Genomic DNA, 20,678 nt, shown 5'->3' with positions numbered 1-20,678 from the left:
CTGTCAGTGCTGCCTTGATACAGGAGTCGCCCTCCCTCAAGCTGATATACTTCATCAGTCGTACACTACAAGGGGCCGAAGAACGATATTCTCGAATTGAGAAAATTGCCCTGGCCCTGCTCACAGCTTCCCGTCAACTTCGACCGTATTTCCAGAGCCATCAGGTAGTAGTCCGCACAGATCACCCAATAGCCAAGATTCTCCGCAAACCAGACTTAGCAGGACGAATGGTTTCCTGGTCCGTGGAACTTTCAGAGTTCGGACTCCGTTACGAACCATGCGGGTCCATCAAGGGTCAACATTTGGCAGACTTCGCAGCTGAGTTGATACCTACACCAGAGGACTCGACCCCGAAGTGGCTCCTCAGTGTGGATGGTTCCTCGGACAAAAGGGGGGAGGAGCCGGTGTCGTCTTAGAAGGACCGGGTGGTTTAGTCATAGAGCAAGCCATCACATTCAAGTTTCCAGCTAGCAACAACCAGGCCGAGTACGAAGCCTTAATTGTTGGCCTATCCTTGGCCAGAGAGTTCACGGTCAATCGTCTTGAGTGTCGGATGGATTCAAAGTTGGTAGTCGGCCACGTGAACGGAACTTATCAAGTCAAGGATAATCAGTTGCTCCGCTATTTTCACAATGCTCAAACCTTACTCAAAAACTTCGTCGAGGTTAGCGTCATCCATGTACCCAGGGAGCAAAACGCAAGAGCAGATCTCTTGTCTAAGTTAACTCATTCTAAGGAACGAGCGCAACTATCCTCAATCATTAAGATGACGCTCGACCGTCCTGTCGTGGAAGCTTTCGTCACCAATGTGTCGACACCCGTAACAGACTGGCGCCAGAAGATCAAGGATCTTATGGAGAAACAAGACCAAGGAGAGAGCATTACTGTGACCGATTCCAAACGCATTGCACGTTTTGTATGCATAGGCGACGACCTATACCACCGCGGTCACAGTACTCCTCTGTTGAAATGCATATCAGAGGAAGAAGCAGACTACGTACTGCGCGAATTGCATACCGGGATATGCAGATTTCATTCTGGTAAGTGGACACTGAGGGCACACATTCTCCGCGCAGGATATTACTGGCCCACGCTCGACCACGATTGTGAGACATTTGTCAAGAAATGCATCTCCTGTCAAGCCCACGGTCACGAAATCCATGCACCTCCCGAAGATTTACATAGTATTGTTTCTCCCTGGCCGTTCGCTCAGTGGGGCCTCGACATAGTTGGACCGTTACCAATCGCCAAAGCGCAAAACAAGTTCCTTCTCGTGGCGGTCGACTACTTCACAAAATGGATAAAAGCCGAGCCGTTGTCCGTCATTAGTGCCCAACGAGTGCAGAAGTTCATCTGGCGCCTCATCTGTCGGTTCGGTCTCCCTCAGAAGATCATTACTGACAACGGTCGCCAATTCATCGAGCGCAAGCTAGAAGATTTCCTTAGCAATTTGGGCATCAAACATGTCACCTCGTCAGTCGAGCATCCTCAAACCAACGGCCAAGCAGAGGCCGCGAACAAAGCCATACTGACGGAGTTAAAGAAGCGACTCGGTGAAGCCAAAGGTTTATGGGTGGAGGAACTACCAGAGGTTTTGTGGGCGTACAGGTGCACTCCTCACGGATCTACAGGGGACACACCATTCAACCTGACTTACGGCACTGATGCCATGCTCCCAATCGAGGTTGGCGAACCTTCGTTAAGGCGGAATATCACTGATATGTCGCTTAATGAAGAACAGTTGCGGATGAATGATCAGTCACACGTATAAGTATCATTAACTACTTCTTTCACTTTTCCCAAACATAGATAAATATTTCAAGGTCAACCTTACTCTATTTTCTTTGAGGCAATCATGGAGAAGGTTTCTAACTTAAGACTTGGCAATCCTGGAGAAGGTTTCAATTTGATCATTTTTCATGACATTGTCTAAATTGTTAATGGTAAAAGTTACATAGTTTGAATGAATTATGTAGTTTTTGCTTACGTTGTGCATTGTGTGAGTTGGAATTAATTGAATTAATTCTAGGGTTATTCGAATTTTCGTCAACATCGTGTGGAGATGAGTATGGTGTGGTAGATTTTGGACGTCGTAGGTTAAAATTCCAAGGGATTGATCATCGGTTATGTGAGTTTGACTTTTTAATTTGTCAGTAAATGCATATTGTTATTGGTTTTCTTTTGGAGTTTAGAGTTTTCGTCGCATTGTTTTTGTCCATTGTTCTGATGTTTTTCGTAGTGAAGAAGTTAGCACACTACACTCACACCACTGAATGACGGGTCACCAGATTCAAATCCACCATCGCTATTATCATCATTGTCACCACTAAGCTCTTTATCTAACCCTATTTTCTTCTCTTTCTTAGATTCAGATACCAAATCCTAAAAATGAAGGACTCCAACTCCACCACCAATAACAATAGTGGCAAAACGAAACCCATTGCACAAAAGATCATAAAACTCATAATCAACCTCTTCACCCAATTTCAAAATGCCACCTTCCGAATCGACTCCTCCGTCATCAAAACTGGTGAGGACCTCACCCCTTCACCCTAGGACCCTCCCCTACCCTCTCAACCCCCTTCCATTGTCGCTGTAACTGAAATCGTTGTTGAGAAAATCGAACAGTGAAACCTAAATTCCACCGCTAACTCCATAGCCCCATCGCTTCCCTTTTTTGTTGAATCTGACCTAATCCTAAATTGCTCTGATCCTCACATCTTATTGTTGTTCAGGGGTTTAAACTCCATGTGTTCAAGTCCATTAGGAAAAGCTATGTACTTGAGTAGGACTTTTATTATGGATTTGAATGTGTTTTGCTTCCCATTATAATCATAATAACAAGGATGAGGAAGGGAATGATTTCAACTATTATTTCGATTTCGAGCATTTGAAAGAGATAACTTCAATTCTTAAGATAGTGAATTCTTAAAGGATTGGAAAAATTGTCTGTCCCAACTATTACAAGATTTATTTTAGGAGAAAAGTTTACAAAATTAATTTTACCCACGAAAAAAAGTCAAATGAAGTTAAGAAACCAATTTCACTTTTTATAACCAATTTTAATTTTAAAATACAATAAAATCAATTAATTCTAAATTACACCATGTGTAACATCCCAAAAATATAGTTAAAATTATATAATTAAGATTCATCACACCATAATATTATAGAACAGTTTCTAGAAATAAAGTTAACTTACAGTTATCCACAATGTAACTATAAATTTAAACTTTACGAAAGTCTACCCTAGCTGCAAAACTAATACATGACCGAGCGGTCTATACATACTATATATATATATATATATATATATATATATATATATATATATATATATATATATATATATATATATATATATATATGACCGAATGGTCATAGACTACACCACTGGGTCCTCGCCGTCCAACGCTTCCTCCAACGAACACTCCCTTCCTCTACTCACACCCACAAGGTGATCATCAGAAATAGAGAGTACCGAACGGAAAACATGAACAAGATAGAAAAGAAGGGTAAGCTAAATTAATTTAATTGATTAAGTTATCATGCAAGTTCAACAAATACATAATCATGTAACATCCGAACACTTAAAATCATGCAATGATCGACCACTCAAACAGACCAAAACCGAACACATTAATTCATGCAAGGACCGACTACTTGACTTGACCATCCGGATTGTATCAATATGTAGCTTGGGTCGTTCGTGCACTCGGGGGTGTAGTAATTGGAAAACCATCAGCTGCCACCTGGGGTAAATCCGTTATAACTCACCTAAGACCCTATAGGCTAGGACCTCCTGCTATTCTCACGACATGACTTACCCATCTCTACTTGAGACTTAGTAATCACTAGAATGTCACGATGAACGCTGTGGATTTTGCTGTTCATATTCATACTTTACCACCACCTTCATACCAATCACTGAGACATTCCTCCTTGGAATTCTCTTTCACATCCATATTACAATTATCATACCATACTTTTCCTTTTTACACCATTATGATAATGCATACATAAGCCATCAAAGCAATTGGATCAATTAATTAAAACAACACACTAGAATAACTATGAATATAGGCCAAACAAAAATCACCAACATAGAAAAACAAGACCGAACACCCTGTGAATGTTGGAGACCGAACGGTCAATTATAGATACAGTTGAAGAGAAAACCGAGCGCTATTAATGACCGACAACTAGAGGATTCCGAGTACCACATCATGACCGAATACTACCACTATTCCAAATACTAAGTTTAGACCGAACGCTTATGGCTTAGGCCGAACACCTATAACTTAGGCTGAACGCATTTAAGACCGAATACAAGTATGAGGTCGAGCACTAGTACAAGAACGAGCGCTACTAAGAGATCACACAATCCACTAAGACCGATCGCTACTAAGAGACCACACAACCCACTTAGACCGATCGCTACTAAGAGACCACACAACCTACTAAGAACGATCACTACTAAGAGACCACACAACCCACTAACACTACAGAAAAATCACAGTTATATATGATTAAAATTCGTATATAACCTCCAAAATCCGTATATAAAATAATGTTATATACGAATTATATACGAACAAAAATCCATAAATAAAAAAAACGTAGATAAGTTACATACGGATTTTTCTGTATATAATTACATACAAATTTTTCCGTATATAATTACATATGAAAAAATTCATATATAAAAGCCGTATATAATTATATACGGAAAAATCCATATGTAATTACGATTTTATAAAAAAAAATAAAATAGATGATTCTATTGCCCTCAATAGTTAGAAGTTTTATATAGCTCATAAAAGTCAAACAGAATTGCCAAATGTTCAAATAACAAGAACTGATTATTTTTTATAAATAGAATTCAAAAAATAAATACAACTCTTACTTTTTAACAATCTCTTAAACAATTACATTAATAAATCTCTTACAATGTGTTACCTATTCAACACCCACAATTTTAATATATATTCATAAAAAACAAATTTAATAATCTAAGCTGGCACTATGTCAAAGCCATTTACAATGATAAAGGTTTTTCAAACCACTAAGATTAATCGACATTAATAAAGCTTCCAACACACTATCTTCAAACTGAACTTTAGGGACTGTACCACAGATGCTAAAGTAGCATTTGGTCTCTCCAAACCTGTCCATTTAAGACAGAAAACTATTGAATATATAATAATAGCTTTAGCCACCATAAAGATCCATGAACAACAAAACCATTGAATATACAATAATAGCTTTAGCCACTAAAAACTGAGGGAGTATTTTGGCAGTATGTTTATTCTAGGTTAATTAATTTTCTATTTGTGACAGTTTAATTACTATAATTAAATACTTATTCCAAAAGTAACTAGAATAGAGACAGTAACGATTCTTATTCCACAAAATAAAATTGGCTTTACTTCGAACATGAATAAACTACTTCCTCCACCCCATAAAAGTGGTATTTTCCAAATCACTCGTAAATAAAAATATAATAAATATTCTAACATCTTATTTTTAATATTAAGATCCAAAAATAGTTTTAGATTCGAAAAACATATTCTAAATACCCATCCAAAACAAAAGAAAGAAATTTTCAGAAGATAATTTTATATTTAAAATTACTTTCCAAAATACTTGTTTCAAAATTTTGTCGTTTATATTTTCAGAACACAAAAACTGAAATATAAAAAAAATTATTAAACAAGTATTTTGAAAGATATTTCAGATCAAAAAATACTTTTCAGAACATCCTGTTTTGAATTTTTTTAAATTCTAAAATGAATTTTCAAATCCTAAATTTATTTTCAAATAAAAAAAATCCAATAGGAAAAATACCGCAAAGCAAGATGGGATTCCTGTTTGTCTTAGCTCAAAAGACTACAATCCGATTGTGGAAGGGTTGGTTGAACCGAGAAATAGAGATTAAGAAAATCAATGGAGGCTGGTTCTAATGTATCCAAAGCTATATAAAAAAGAAAGTTTTGCATAAAATTTATTTTTAGGAAGAGACAAAAAAATTGAATGTGGGTGTGGAATCTCGTTCCACTTATAGTGTTCTAGATTCAACAAGCAAATATGCAATAAAATAGGCTTTTGTTATACATGTGCAACACAAGTGATTATACCAGAAAATGGACTTCACGAAATAAGTGACTCATAATAGACAAGTTTACAGAGTAACTGAAAGATGAAAACTAAAAGCTTCAATATAAATTCTACAAGATAGAAGGGACTTACTTGTGAAGAAAGAGAAATATACCACAAAGTATAAATGTGCCAGCAACAAGAATCCAACCAATGAGGATCAAGCTGCAGTCATTAAAAGAACATGATTTAATGGCTGGTGATTAGATGGGACAAACTATTGAGAATTACAAAGTCAAAAAATAAAAAATAAATAGAAAAATGCTCAACTAGTTTAACTTACATGTATACAAGACCTTGCAGACCAAATATTGATAATACTGCAGAAAGTTGTGACCACAAAAACAATCACATGAGTCGACAAAAAATCTTTATCATAGAGACAAAAACAAGTATTAAAACAGGATAAAAGAAACGTATAGAAACCAACAAATGCAAAAAAGAGCATAACAGCAACAAGAATAACCAAAGCCAGTCTCCTACAGCATATAATATATAATTGTCAAAAAATAAGATATCCAAGTGTTTATGGTTACACTTTCTTTACCAAAACTATGCTCTAATGTGGCAAACAGGAGTTTTTCAAGAGGCTAAAAGTCAACCCAGGATGCCAGTGTACGAGGTCTAATGCAAGCTTCAGTTCTAAATAACAAATCAGATATATGATTCTAAAGACAATGATAGCTCTTATGCAAATAAGCTCACTGACAAAACAAGCAATTATGCATACAATAAATTAAAGGAATCACCTCATTATGGTCATGGAGTAGAAGAGGGGTGTTTGCCATAGGTGAGAATCCAATAGCTGGTAATCCAAGGTCACAGAAGTAGCGTGAATCTGTAGCTGCAGGAAAGACCTCTGGCCAATGGTCAATCATGTGGTATGCAGATGAGAATTTGAACAAAAATGATCACCCATAACATCACAAAGACAACAACATGGCACTTGATAACAGTTGAAAAACTGTTATTTTCATGCTTAAAATTGATACTAAAAGCAACCTTTAGACTTAGAAACTAGCTTGAAATCAATGCTTTTATCTATATTTTCAGAAATAAGAGAGCTGGACAGGTTTATGCTTGATTTGAGTGTTTTGTGCAGGTTTTAAGGTGAATTTAGTGAAAAGAGTGAAGAAGGAGAGAAGTGACATTAGAAAAGACAAGAAAGAGTGCAAAAAGAGAAGACGAAGGCACCGCTCAGCGGTAATTTACCGCTGAGCGGCACTCAAGGAGTCACGTTGGAACCGCTGAGGGGCAAAATGGCCGCTGAGGGGAAGAAAGAAGACGCGCAACCACCGCTGAGCGGTAAATACCGCTGAGCGGCACTTTTTGGGCTTGGGCTTTTGTAATCTTTTGTAACTCTAGATTAGTATATAAGGGCTTGCACGTCCTAGGGTTAGACATCTTTGGCAGAAACGAGGCAAACACTCTCTCTTCCACCCCTTTGAAGGAGGATCTTGGATGCTCAGGCTACCTCTTCACCTTTATTGGGTTTATTCTTTCATTCTTTCATTATTGTTCATCTAGGTTCACCATGAATATGGTGAACTAAACCTTGTATGTTTGTTGGGGAATCAATGTAATCTCTTGAAGCTCTCATATATGGAATTTATGCTTGCATCTTAATCTAAGACTTATGCTTTCTTTCATCATTAGTTAGGGTTTTTCCTCTTTGCTTAATGCTTGCATTGTTTAACTCATTCTATTGCATGATTATTGGTTTTGTCGATACGGACACGTACGGGGAAGTCTAGATCTGGGGAATTTCTCCCAATATTATACTGACAATATTATATTGGTTGTCGTTAAGCTCCTGCACTCATGAACTAATCATTAGGAATGCTAGGAATTGTATGAACTATTTGATTAGGGAGAAGCCATCTAGAATGGTACTTTAGAGAGTGGCATTAACAATGATGATTTGAATGTTGAATTCCTAAAATGTATGAGAGTGGATGAGATGAAATTGACCCCCAGCAACATATTCATTCATATAATCCATTGAAAGTGTTTATCTTTTGTCTTTGCCATTGATCAATTCATGCATACATGTTTAGTTTTTCGTCTTGCATATAAAATCCAATTATTTCGTTTGTAAGTCTTAGCTAATCAACAAACCACACAACTAAACTAGGCCGTGAGTCCTTTGGGAAGAACGATACTTGGTCTTACCAAGTTTATTACTTGAACGATTCGGTCATACTTGCCGATTGTGAAACAAGTTTGTGACATCATATTTTGGTGCTTACAAATTTGTCCATCAAGTTTTTGGCGCCGTTGCCGGGGACTCGTGGTTTAACTGGTTAATTTGTGTGATTATTGATTATCTTTGACTTTTTGAATTTCTGTTTTTATTTTTTCTGTTTTTATTTTATTTGATTTTATTTTTGATTAGGTTAGATTAGATTTTTATCTTTTAGATTAGGTTAGATTAGATTTTATTTTATCTTTTAGGTTAGATTTTTTTTTATTTTATTTTATAGGATAGATTTTATTTTTTTTTTTTAGATTAGGTTTTATTTGATTCTATTTTCTAAATCTTTTTATCTTCTGAATATATATCTTCTTCTATCTTTTTGTGCTAACAAATATTTCCTAGAGTTTTGTGCCTAATGTCTGCAGAATGCAATTTGGTCAAGAATTTAACTATATGGGCACTCAATTCTACCAAAGTAATCTCAACCAATGGTGGGAACCTCACTCAAGCATGGATCAAAGCCAATTTTGGCAAGCTGCCGGACAATTTGAGAACCAACCACAACAACAATGGCAGCAACAAAGCTTTAAAATCAACAAAGGGAAGCAAGAGATCTCTTCATTTAGACAAGGCATGGAAGAATCACTGGGGCATGCATGGGACAGGTACAAAAGCCTATTAAGAAAGACTCCCACGCATGGATTTAACGAAGGAGAAGTAGTCCTAATCTTCCTTGGAGGTCTTGGTTCACAAACCATGATGATGCTTGACGCCTCAGCTGGAGGCAATATCAAATGGAAAACTCCAGAGGAAGCCACAGAAATAATTGAAAACATGACTACGAATGACAATAAGTGGAACAGTGAAAGAGGAGCTCCTATTCAACAACAACCTTTTTTATCAGAAAGTTTGGAGGACACCCTTCAACGATTTTTGAAAAATTCCGACTCTACTCAGAAAAGCATTGAAGAATCATGTAAAAGGATGGAGATGCACTTTCGTTACATTAGTCAGAGATTGGATGATGAGGTTAATACTGAAGTTAACCTTAAGGAGGAAGGGCAAACCAATGTCACTGAAAGTGACAAGATTCTTGATGAGAAAAGAATAGAGGGAGATGCGGAAAAGATAGAGAGAAAAGAGAAAGAAGAGTTGAGTGAGAAAAATAAAGATGAAGAAAAAGAGAAAGAAGTGGTTGAGAGAGAAGAGAGAAAGAAGATTTGTGTGAAAATAAAGAAGTTGAAAAGAAAAAGAAAAGGGAAGAAAAAAATAAGAGAAAAGAAAAAGAGAAATTTTAGGGAGAGAAAAAGGAAGAAAAAGAAGATGAGAGGAAAGAAGAAGAAATCATATGAAAAATCCCATCCTCATCTAAAGAAGAATCATAGGAAGGAAAAGAAGTTCAAGTGCTTTATGGAAATCTTCAAGAAATTGGAGATTAAAGTTCCTATGATTGAGACACTGCAACAGGTTCCTGGTTTGATCAAATTTCTGAAGAAGTTCAGTAGAAAGAAGAAAAAGAAGAAGGAACTTGAGCTTGGGTCAAGCTAGTGACGTTAAAAGAGCGCTTGCTGGGAGGCAACCCAGTGATTGATAAACTTTTGATTTTATTTTGGTGTTGTAATTTTTAAGTTGTGGACTTTATTTTGTAACTATTTTGTTGGAGATAGCATCTACTGAAGGATGCTAGGTGGTTAAGTATCTACTGAAGGATACTATGTTGTAACACCTACTGATGGGTGTTGGTAAGAAATTTTGCACCTACTGATGGGTGCTGGTAAGTTTGAAACACCTACTGATGGGTGTTGGTGGATTTTGGGTCAGGCTCGTGACGTTAAACAAGCGCTACCTGGGAGGCAACCCAGTTGATTGATTGTTTTTGTTTGTTTATTTTTAGTTAGGATTTGCATAAGCATTTTTAACATTAAATTGCAGGGAACCTATGAGGGACATGTAGGGAAGGCACGTAGGTCAAGAAAAGAAGGAGAGGAGCACTTCACGAAAGTGCCGCTGAGCGGCAATTACCGCTGAGCGGTACTATCGCAGATGGGCTTAAGTTCCCCTTAGCGGGACCCGAGCCCATTAGGGTATTGTTATACCCCAAGCTGCGTTTTAGGGTTTATTTTCTGGCTTCTCTCTGCACAAACACTTCCACACATCTTCTCCTAGGTTTTCCACATCTTTTCACTCTTACCTCTTAAGAAAAAAATCTCTTCCACTCACTTGCTCACTAGTTTTCCATCTAAGTTTGGGGTTGGGAGAGAGCATCATTGAAGGGGCTGATTTCTTCATTGTGGTTTACTAATGCTTAACAATGTATCTTTTGGTTTTGTGAATTATGTTTGATGCAGGGATGGCCTCCTCATCGGGCAAAAAGAATCAAGACTAGAAGATCCAAGAAGAGGAAGATACAGAGGACAGCTCAGACTGATGAGGAGCTGAGATAGCATTTGCTGATGAATGCTATCATATGCTTATGCTTTTGTTGGTTTAAGTTTTCTGAACTTATTTGTTTTTGTTTTTATATTAGGGTTTGATGTACTCTGTTGGAAACCTGGTTTGTGTGATGGTTTGCTATTAACTGTGATTGTTTGATAAGTAATGCTTGATGATGCTTATTGATTGATTGATGTTGAGATGATGTGCACATTAAATGCTTATACAGGTGATTCACAAGCTTTGTGAACAAATGCAGGATATCATGATTGTGATTGTGAAATTAAGCAGGATGTGTATGTCAAATGTGAATGAGCTTATATGTGAGGTTTTGAGCTCCAGAGTTGTTATTGTTGAATGCTATTACTTTGAAAGCATGAATGATTTTGCCCAGGTTTTCTATGATTGAATCAATTGCTTGTTTTGCATCATATGATCAAGGCCGTGTTGTTGAAACCCTTTTTATTGGCCAAATACAAAAATTAGCCCACTAAAAGAGAACACTTTGTGTTCTATCCTTTGAACCCTTAGCCTTGAACATACACTTGAAACCTTTGATTGAAAATCTTTACCTTGAGTTAAGTAGAAGATCTTGTGTGGTATTGTTAAATGTTCAAGTTTGGGGTTGTTGGGAAAACATAAAAAGCATTGAGCTAAGAGCTAAAAAGTAAGAATATGCAAAGAAAAAGAAAAGAAAAGAAAAAGAAGTAAAGCTCAATGCAATTGCAATTGTAAAAGGCAAGTTGGGAATGAATAAGATGATTGTGTTGTTATGATTCTCTTAACTCAAGGATTTTGCGATCCAGAAAAACCAATTTTCTTGTTAGCCCAGCCACATTATAAGCCAGTGAAAAGTCCTTTTGATGATGCATGCTTGTGATTGTTTTGATTATGGTAAAATAAAAGGCAAAGTTGATTCATGTGACATTGTGATAGTGGAGTGAATGAGCGAAACACTATACCTCTTATACACTTGTGTGGTGAGTGAAACACTTTACCTAGTGAGGAAATATTCCATAAGCACATGAACATCCATGCTTAAGTGATTGATCATTCATGAAAAATAGCATTTGTTGGAATTTAAATGACTTTGTGAACACTAAAGCATGTGCACATCTTAATTGAATCTTGGTCATAAGTTTGAATGAAGTTGTTACTTATCTTGAGAAAAGGATTTTGAATGAGTGAATCATCATATGAATTGGTTGGAGATGGAGTTACATTTTGTTTGCTTGAGGACAAGCAAAGTTCTAAGTTTGGGGTTGTGATAACAGTTGAAAAACTGTTATTTTCATGCTTAAAATTGATACTAAAAGCAACCTTTAGACTTAGAAACTAGCTTGAAATCAATGCTTTTATCTATATTTTCAGAAATAAGAGAGCTGGACAGGTTTATGCTTGATTTGAGTGTTTTGTGCAGGTTTTAAGGTGAATTTAGTGAAAAGAGTGAAGAAGGAGAGAAGTGACATTAGAAAAGACAAGAAAGAGTGCAAAAAGAGAAGACGAAGGCACCGCTCAGCGGTAATTTACCGCTGAGCGGCACTCAAGGAGTCACGTTGGAACCGCTGAGGGGCAAAATGGCCGCTGAGGGGAAGAAAGAAGACGCGCAACCACCGCTGAGCGGCACTTTTTGGGCTTGGGCTTTTGTAATCTTTTGTAACTCTAGATTAGTATATAAGGGCTTGCACGTCCTAGGGTTAGACATCTTTGGCAGAAACGAGGCAAACACTCTCTCTTCCACCCCTTTGAAGGAGGATCTTGGATGCTCAGGCTACCTCTTCACCTTTATTGGGTTTATTCTTTCATTCTTTCATTATTGTTCATCTAGGTTCACCATGAATATGGTGAACTAAACCTTGTATGTTTGTTGGGGAATCAATGTAATCTCTTGAAGCTCTCATATATGGAATTTATGCTTGCATCTTAATCTAAGACTTATGCTTTCTTTCATCATTAGTTAGGGTTTTTCCTCTTTGCTTAATGCTTGCATTGTTTAACTCATTCTATTGCATGATTATTGGTTTTGTCGATACGGACACGTACGGGGAAGTCTAGATCCGGGGAATTTCTCCCAATATTATACTGACAATATTATATTGGTTGTCGTTAAGCTCCTGCACTCATGAACTAATCATTAGGAATGCTAGGAATTGTATGAACTATTTGATTAGGGAGAAGCCATCTAGAATGGTACTTTAGAGAGTGGCATTAACAATGATGATTTGAATGTTGAATTCCTAAAATGTATGAGAGTGGATGAGATGAAATTGACCCCCAACAACATATTCATTCATATAATCCATTGAAAGTGTTTATCTTTTGTCTTTGCCATTGATCAATTCATGCATACATGTTTAGTTTTTCGTCTTGCATATAAAATCCAATTATTTCGTTTGTAAGTCTTAGCTAATCAACAAACCACACAACTAAACTAGGCCGTGAGTCCTTTGGGAAGAACGATACTTGGTCTTACCAAGTTTATTACTTGAACGATTCGGTCATACTTGCCGATTGTGAAACAAGTTTGTGACATCATATTTTGGTGCTTACAAATTTGTCCATCAGCACTATATAACCATCCTTTTAAAAGTCAGTTTATTCCAAAAATAATATCTATCCATGTCATAACCATCATCAAAATAGAAAAATAGAAATCACACCAAACTCCCAACCAAGTTAAACTAATATATAATCAAACATTGAAAAGCCCAATCCCCTTCCCCGAGTTCCTTGCAAAAATCACCACGGGGTTAGATTAATTTCTATAAACAAGCATTAATGGTAGACAAGAAAAAACCTCGGCCAAAGATATATCCTCGGATGAGCTCCTACATCTGCAAACGCACTGACACCAACAACCTTGGTTGTCAAATACAGTGTCCTTGGAAGAAGTTGAGCCATGGACACCTTCAGTGTCTTCTTCCTTAACCTTGCCCTCATGAATGCCTCTAAACTTATTATCACCACCTTTTTCTTCCTTCTTCTTGATTTTATCCCAAAATTTCCTTCATTCCCACTTCTCTTCCTTCCTGTCCTCAAAAAACTTAATTTTTTTATTCTTAGAAACCCAAATTTTCTTATCCTCACAGAGACGCAAATGATATTCGGGAACCCTAATCGAGTTCCACCGATCGTGCAGGAAGAGTTGACGATGGTGATTTAAGAAAATCGATCGTTCAACTCTTTAAGATAAATATCATCATTTTTATACAAATATTTAAACATAGAAAATTATAAGAAAAAGGAAAAGGGTTTACCGAGATGCTTTTAGAGGGTTTTGAGAGCGGTTGAAAATGAAAATGAGAGAAGCTTATGTTGTGTGTCCCTGCGAAAAAGGAAAGTAAGAGGGTGAAGATGGTGAAACTTGCTGTCGTTGTTTCAGTGTTTATAACTTTATGTGAGAGTTATATGCAAGAAGAACGAAGAATGAAAGGAAGAGGAGAGCTGGAAGGAAGGTTGCAGAGAAATGTGAAATAGAATTAAGGCTCGAGAGGAGAGGTCGAGAGAGGAGGAGGAATGAAAGTTGCAGGGAATAAAGGTGGAATTAGGGTTCGAGAGAGAGAGGTCGAGGGTTCCGTGCCTAGTAAATTCAATTTCTTTTTAAAAAATGATTTTTCAGATGGTCCGTATGTAACATCTGTATGTATTTCTTTTTAAAAATTCGTATATAAAATTTGTATATAATATTTATATTACATACAGATTATAATTCGTATATAATTATTCATATGTAATTGTAATATTTTTTGTAGTATAAGAATGATCGCTACTAAGAGACCACACACCTACTAAGACCGATAAATACTAAGAGATCTCATAACCTACTAAGATCGATCGCTATTAAGAGATCACACACCTCACTAAGACCAATAAACCTAGGAGATAACTTCTTAGACCGAACAACTCTTCCAACACTAGAAGTTGGAGCTACTTTGAGGAAAACATGATCTCCACTAGCAAACTCTAAAGGCATCCGCTTACGATCGACATAAGACTTCTGCCTACTTTGAGATGCCCTCAACCTTTGTTGAATTAGCTTCACCTTTTCCGTAGTCTGAAGAAGTTCTGGCCCAGTCAACATTGATTCTCCTTCTTGAAACCAACAAAGAGAAATCCTACAACGTCTTCCATACAAGGCTTCGAACGGTGTCATACCAATGCTGAACTGATAACTATTGTTGTAGGTGAATTTCACCAATGGCAACACTTCATCCCAGATTCCCAAGTGATCCAAAACACATGTCCTCAACAAATCCTCAAGTGTTTGGGTTGTCCTCTTAGACTAACCGTCTGTTTAGGGATGATAAGCTGAACTCATCTGCAACCGACTGCCTAATTCACTCTGTAATGACTACCAAAATCGAGAGGTGAACCGAGGATCTCTGTCCGAAATTATACTAGACGACACTCCATGCAACTTCACTACTTTTCTGATATACAGCTGAGCCAACTTGGCCATTAACATCTTCAAATTAATAGCAAGGAAATGAGCGCTTTTAGTTAACTTGTCCACTATCACCCAAATAGCGTTATGACTTCTGACTCTTCGGGGTAAATGGGTAACAAAGTCCATAATAATGTTATCCCATTTCCACTCGGGAATTTCCAACTATTGTAACAACCCACCCGGTTGTTGATGCTCCACTTTAGCTCTTTGACAGGTTAAACATGAAGATATAAACCGAGTCACATCTCTCTTCATACCTGACCACCAAAATGACTCCTTGAGGTCCTGATACATTTTAGTCATGCCTGGATGCATGCTAAAACGACTCTGATGTCCATCCTCAAGAATCAATCTCTTCAATTCCCAATCACTAGGCACACACACTCTTCCTCTGAACCTTAAGAGATCGTCCGTCCCTACACTGAAATCCTTTCCCTATTCTGAACCGACCAAACCTTGAAACTTTAGTAGCTCGTTGTCAACCGACTACCTTTCTCTGATGTTGTCCAACAATCCACTTGCTAGTACAAAACTACTGCAGATAAAGTTGTTCAGTTCCATCTCCACATGTAGTATTAAATATCTGAAGCTCTCAACCAAACTCAGTTCTTTAACCATCATAGCAGATACATGCACAGTCTTTCGGCTCAAGGCATTAGCTACCACATTAGCCTTGCTTGGATGATACAACAACTCAAACTCGAAATCCTTAAGGATCTCCATCCATCTTCGCTGCCTCATGTTCAACTCCGTTTGATCAAAGAGGTACTTCAAACTCTTATGATCACTGAACACTTGAAATTTGGCGCCGTAGAGATAGTGCCTCCAAATCTTCAAAGCAAAAACCACAACTTCCAACTCAAGATCATGTGTAGGGTAATTCTTCTCATGAACTTTCAATTGTCTTGAAGCATAAGCAATCGCTTTTCTTTCTTGCATTAACACACAACCCAACCCTTGGTAGGAAGCATCACAGAATACCTCAAAGGCTTTACCTGCATCCGAAATTATCAACACAGGAGCACTTGTCAACCTTTGATTTAGCTCCTGAAAACTATCTTCACACCGACCGGTCCAAGCGAAAGGTTGATCTTTTCTAGTCAATTGAGTTAACGACGCTACTGTCTTAGAAAATCCTTCAATAAAACAACAGTAATAGCTCGCTAAACCAATAAAGCTCCTAATCTCCGTGACCGACTGAGGCCTTTTCCACCGAAGCACCGCTTGCACCTTAGCCGGATCTACAGAAATACCACCAGTCGAGATCACATGTGCCAAAAACTGCACTTCTTCCATCCAAAACTCGTACTTGGACAACTTAGCATACAACTTCTTTTCTCTTAACACACGTAGTGCTGTTCTAAGATGAAATTCATGCTCTTCCCTAGTCTTGGAATAGATAAGAATGTCATCAATGAAGACGACCACAAACTTATCTAGAAATGGTCTGAAGATGCGGTTCATGTAATCGATGAATATAGCCGGAGAGTTAGTAACATCGAACAACATTACTACATACTCATAATGACCATATCTGGATCTGAATGCAATCTTCTGAACATCACCCTCCTTGACTAGAATCTGGTGATAACCTGACCTTAGGTCTATCTTAGAAAACACTGTAGCCCCATACAGTTGATCCATCAAATCGTCAATCCTAGGCAACAGATACTTGTTCTTGATGGATAACTTGTTCAACTGCCTATAATCCACGCACAACCGAGAACTACCATCCTTCTTCTTTACTAACAACACCAGAGCACCCCAAGGTGAAACACTTGATCGAATGCATTGCTTCTCAAGCAGGTCTTCAATATGATTCTTTAGCTCGGTTAACTCTTCTAGAGTCATCCTATAAGGAGCTATTGATATTGGCCCTACTCCTAGCACCAGATTAATAGAAAATTCCACTTCTCTCTGAGGAGGTAATCCAAGCACCTCTTCCGAAAAAAATGTCCAAAAAATCACTTATAACCGAATGATCTACACTCCCCTTACTTTTGACCGAACGATTTAAACTCTTCTCATTCTGAAACACCTCTACATGAGATAGCTGTTGACAGATTGGCAAGTATACAAAATCGCACAAGTAATATAAAATGGTAAGACCAAGTATTGTATCCTAGAGGACTCTCGGCACTAAACACTATAAATAGTGATTAACCTTTTTCACTAAAAATATAGTTGTACAAATTACAAGATAATGAAATGAGCAAAGAATAGAAACCACCTCCTTCGACAAACGAACCAGAAGAGTGCAACAAGTAACTTCCTTCGACAAACGAACCGGAAGAGCTTCCTTCGACGCACGAACCGGAAGTAACAGCTCTACCAACTTGAAGAGAACTGCTTCGACCTTTTACACACAAAGTGCGAGCTTCTCCTATTCACAAGACCAGACAAGAGCACTCTATCACTTTGAGAACTTCCTCAGACAAACTGTATTCTCAAAATGGCATAGATCCTTTTCACTCACAAAGAGCTTCCCTTAGGCACAAAGCTCTAATACTCTCAATTGAATTTTTTTTTTCTAAATTGGCTCTTGATAATCGATTATTTGCGCAATGACTCACTAAATACGAAAACTTCTAACTGTTTTTACATCATTACAATTTATCCTATACATTTGTTTCTACAAAATGAGTTTAACAAAGATGCATTTAGAGTCTTCAATTTTTCAGCTTTTATCATCATCAAAACTTCACAATAGCTTCAAGATACCAATGCTCCTCATTGGTAACAATCTCCCCCTTTTTGATGATGATAAAAAATATATTCTTGTTAAAAGCATTTCTAATTTCCTGCATAGATTTCATACTTACAAACATACAAACATGTTAGTAATAACTACACTACTTAAATTAGAAGTTTTCTCCCCCTTTTTGATCATAAGTGAAAAGTAAAAAAGTGGAAAAAACTTCCCCTCAAAATTTTCTCCTCCTCAACAAAAGAATTAATGCATTTCAAAACAGAAATAAAATTGAAATTTCATAACATGAAAGAACATAATACCTCATGGAATATAAGAAGAAATTCAACTCTAATTAAGAAGTACAAATAGTATTAATTAATCCATAATAGAGATATAAACAAGATATCTAACAAACTCATATATCTTCCCATGAATGTAATAATCCCCTTTTAAAAATAGACTCAAAAAAATTTAATTTTTTTTTTACGTTGTGACTTAAGATAATCGATTATTACTTTAAATAATCGATTATGTGCGAGCCAAATTTCCAAAATCCAAATTTTTGAGGACGAGATAATCGATTATTACCCTTGGTAATCGATTATTTACGTTAATTTCCGAAAAACACACATTCATAAATTATTTCAAAGCTCTTAAAAAATAATAGGATACCATAGAGCCTTCTTTTCCTTTTGAAAAATTAACCTACAAAACAAAACAATAGAGTTTTGGTCCCCATAATCTCATTTGGGTCCTTTGAGGTTAGAGACAATTTACTTTATAACAGGAATCCAAGCATATTTTCCATTTGGAACATCAAAATGTTTAATTCTACATTTTTTAGAAGTGTGCCCCTTTTTCATACAATAAAAGCATGTGACAACATTTGGGTTTCTATAAGACACAGTTCCTTTTTCAACCCATACCCTACGGGTTCTTTTAATTTGGTTCTTACTTTTAAAAACACTTTTGTTTTTATAAACCTTTTTAACAGGTATAGGCATTTCAACATTATTATTTCTAGTTGCAACTTCAAGCAGATTTTCAAGAGTATCAATATCAAGCACGTGAATCTTACATGAAAGGCATTCAATAGGATGTTCAACATTTGTAATTTCTTTCATTTCTAAATTGCATATTTTATTTCTTAAAATAACTTCCTCATCTAATGCTTTCTCCTATTTAATTTGCAATTCTTTAAACTCCTTTTTCAAATTTTTATGAGCAACATTTAATTTCTCAGATTCATCAAGCAATTCAAGAAAAGATTTTTGTACATCAAATTCACTAGTGTCAAGGCTAGAGCAATTTACTTGGCTTGCAGTGTCATCAACATTAGCTGTCAAACATAAGTTTGCTTCTTGAACAAAATCACTTGAACTACTTGAGGCATTATCAACCCAAGCAATGTGGACCTTCTTCTTTTTGTGAATTTTCTTGATAATTGGACAAACGAGTTTTATATGGCCTCTTTCACCACATCCATAACATTTAAAGCTTGATGAGGAGCCTTGATTGTCCTTCTTTTTCTTCAAGAGTTGGCTTTTAGATGATTCATTGCTGGCAATTAAGCATAAATTTTCTTGCTCATTTGAATTGTTTGAGCTTGAGGAGCTTGAATCAAACAACGTCAACTTAACAACATCTGTGACTTTATCATGAGTGACTCTTAAAAATTCCCACATTTCCTGAGCACTTTCATAAACAGAAACTTTGAAAAAATCATTAAGGGTTAGTGCAGAGAAAATTATGTTCCTAGCCCTAACATCATATTGTGCCATTCTATTTTCATCCATAGTCCACTGTAAAAATGGTTTTTCTACCTGCATATCATTTACAAAAATAGTGGGAACAATTGGTCCATTCATAACAACTTCCCAAATACCCTTGTCAATAGACTCCAAAAATTGATTTTCTTAGCGAACTTTTATCGAACAGTTGATGTGTTAAGAGTTTAGGGATCAAGAAAATCAACACAGAATTTTTATCCTGGTTCGAATCAAAAGATTCTACGTCCAGTCGTTAATCACTATAAATAGTGATTAACCTTTTTCACTAAAAATATAGTTGTACAGATTACAAGATAATGAAATGAGCAAAAAATAGAAAACACCTCCTTCGACAAACAAACCAGAAGAGTGCAACAAGTAACTTCCTTCGACAAACGAACCGGAAGAGCTTCCTTCGACGCACGAACCAGAAGTAACAGCTCTGCCAACTTGAAGAGAACTGCTCCGACCTTTGACACACAAAGTGCGAGCTTCTCCTATTCACAAGACCAGACAAGAGAACTCTATCACTTTGAGAACTTCCTCAGACAAACTGTATTCTCAAAATGGCATAGATCCTTTTCACTCACAGAGAGCTTCCCTTAGGCACAAAGCTCTAATACTCTCAATTGAAAAGTTTTTTTCTAAGAGCTGTGAAGACCTCTATTTATAAGCCTAGTTTCGTGCAGGGACAAAAACTGAAAAGACATCTCCCAACTGCCATTGATAATCGATTATCATAAGTGATAATCGATTATTTGTGTCCGTTATGGGGTTTTCAAAATGTGATAATCGATTATCCTGAGCAATAATCGATTATTCCAAAGACTTGGACAGTATTAAATGAAACAATGATAATCTATTATTCTTTGTAATAATCGATTATTTACGTGAGCAACTCTCTTCTAAATTGGCTCTTGATAATCGATTATTTGCGCAATGACTCACTAAATACAAAAACTTCTAACAGTTTTTACATCATTA

General features: G+C 36.7%; 1 protein-coding gene across 1 annotated transcript; it reads right to left on the bottom strand.

Annotated features, from left to right (window-relative positions):
• Positions 1-4,968: 4,968 nt before the first annotated feature.
• LOC108320275 (uncharacterized) lies at positions 4,969-13,783 on the bottom strand. The gene is made up of 3 exons (XM_052877847.1): positions 13,584-13,783; positions 6,906-7,013; positions 4,969-5,167 (listed from the first exon to the last, which is right to left on the bottom strand). Exons 1-3 carry the CDS (start codon positions 13,724-13,726, stop codon positions 5,029-5,031), a joined length of 390 nt encoding a protein of 129 aa, XP_052733807.1. The 5' UTR covers positions 13,727-13,783; the 3' UTR covers positions 4,969-5,028.
• Between the last annotated feature and the right edge of the window lie 6,895 nt (positions 13,784-20,678).

This window comes from Vigna angularis, chromosome 5, assembly GCF_016808095.1.
Source record: "Vigna angularis cultivar LongXiaoDou No.4 chromosome 5, ASM1680809v1, whole genome shotgun sequence".
Taxonomy (NCBI): Eukaryota; Viridiplantae; Streptophyta; class Magnoliopsida; order Fabales; family Fabaceae; genus Vigna; species Vigna angularis.
The sequence above is the reverse complement of the archived record's forward strand: the minus strand, read 5'-3'. Positions and strand labels throughout refer to the sequence as shown.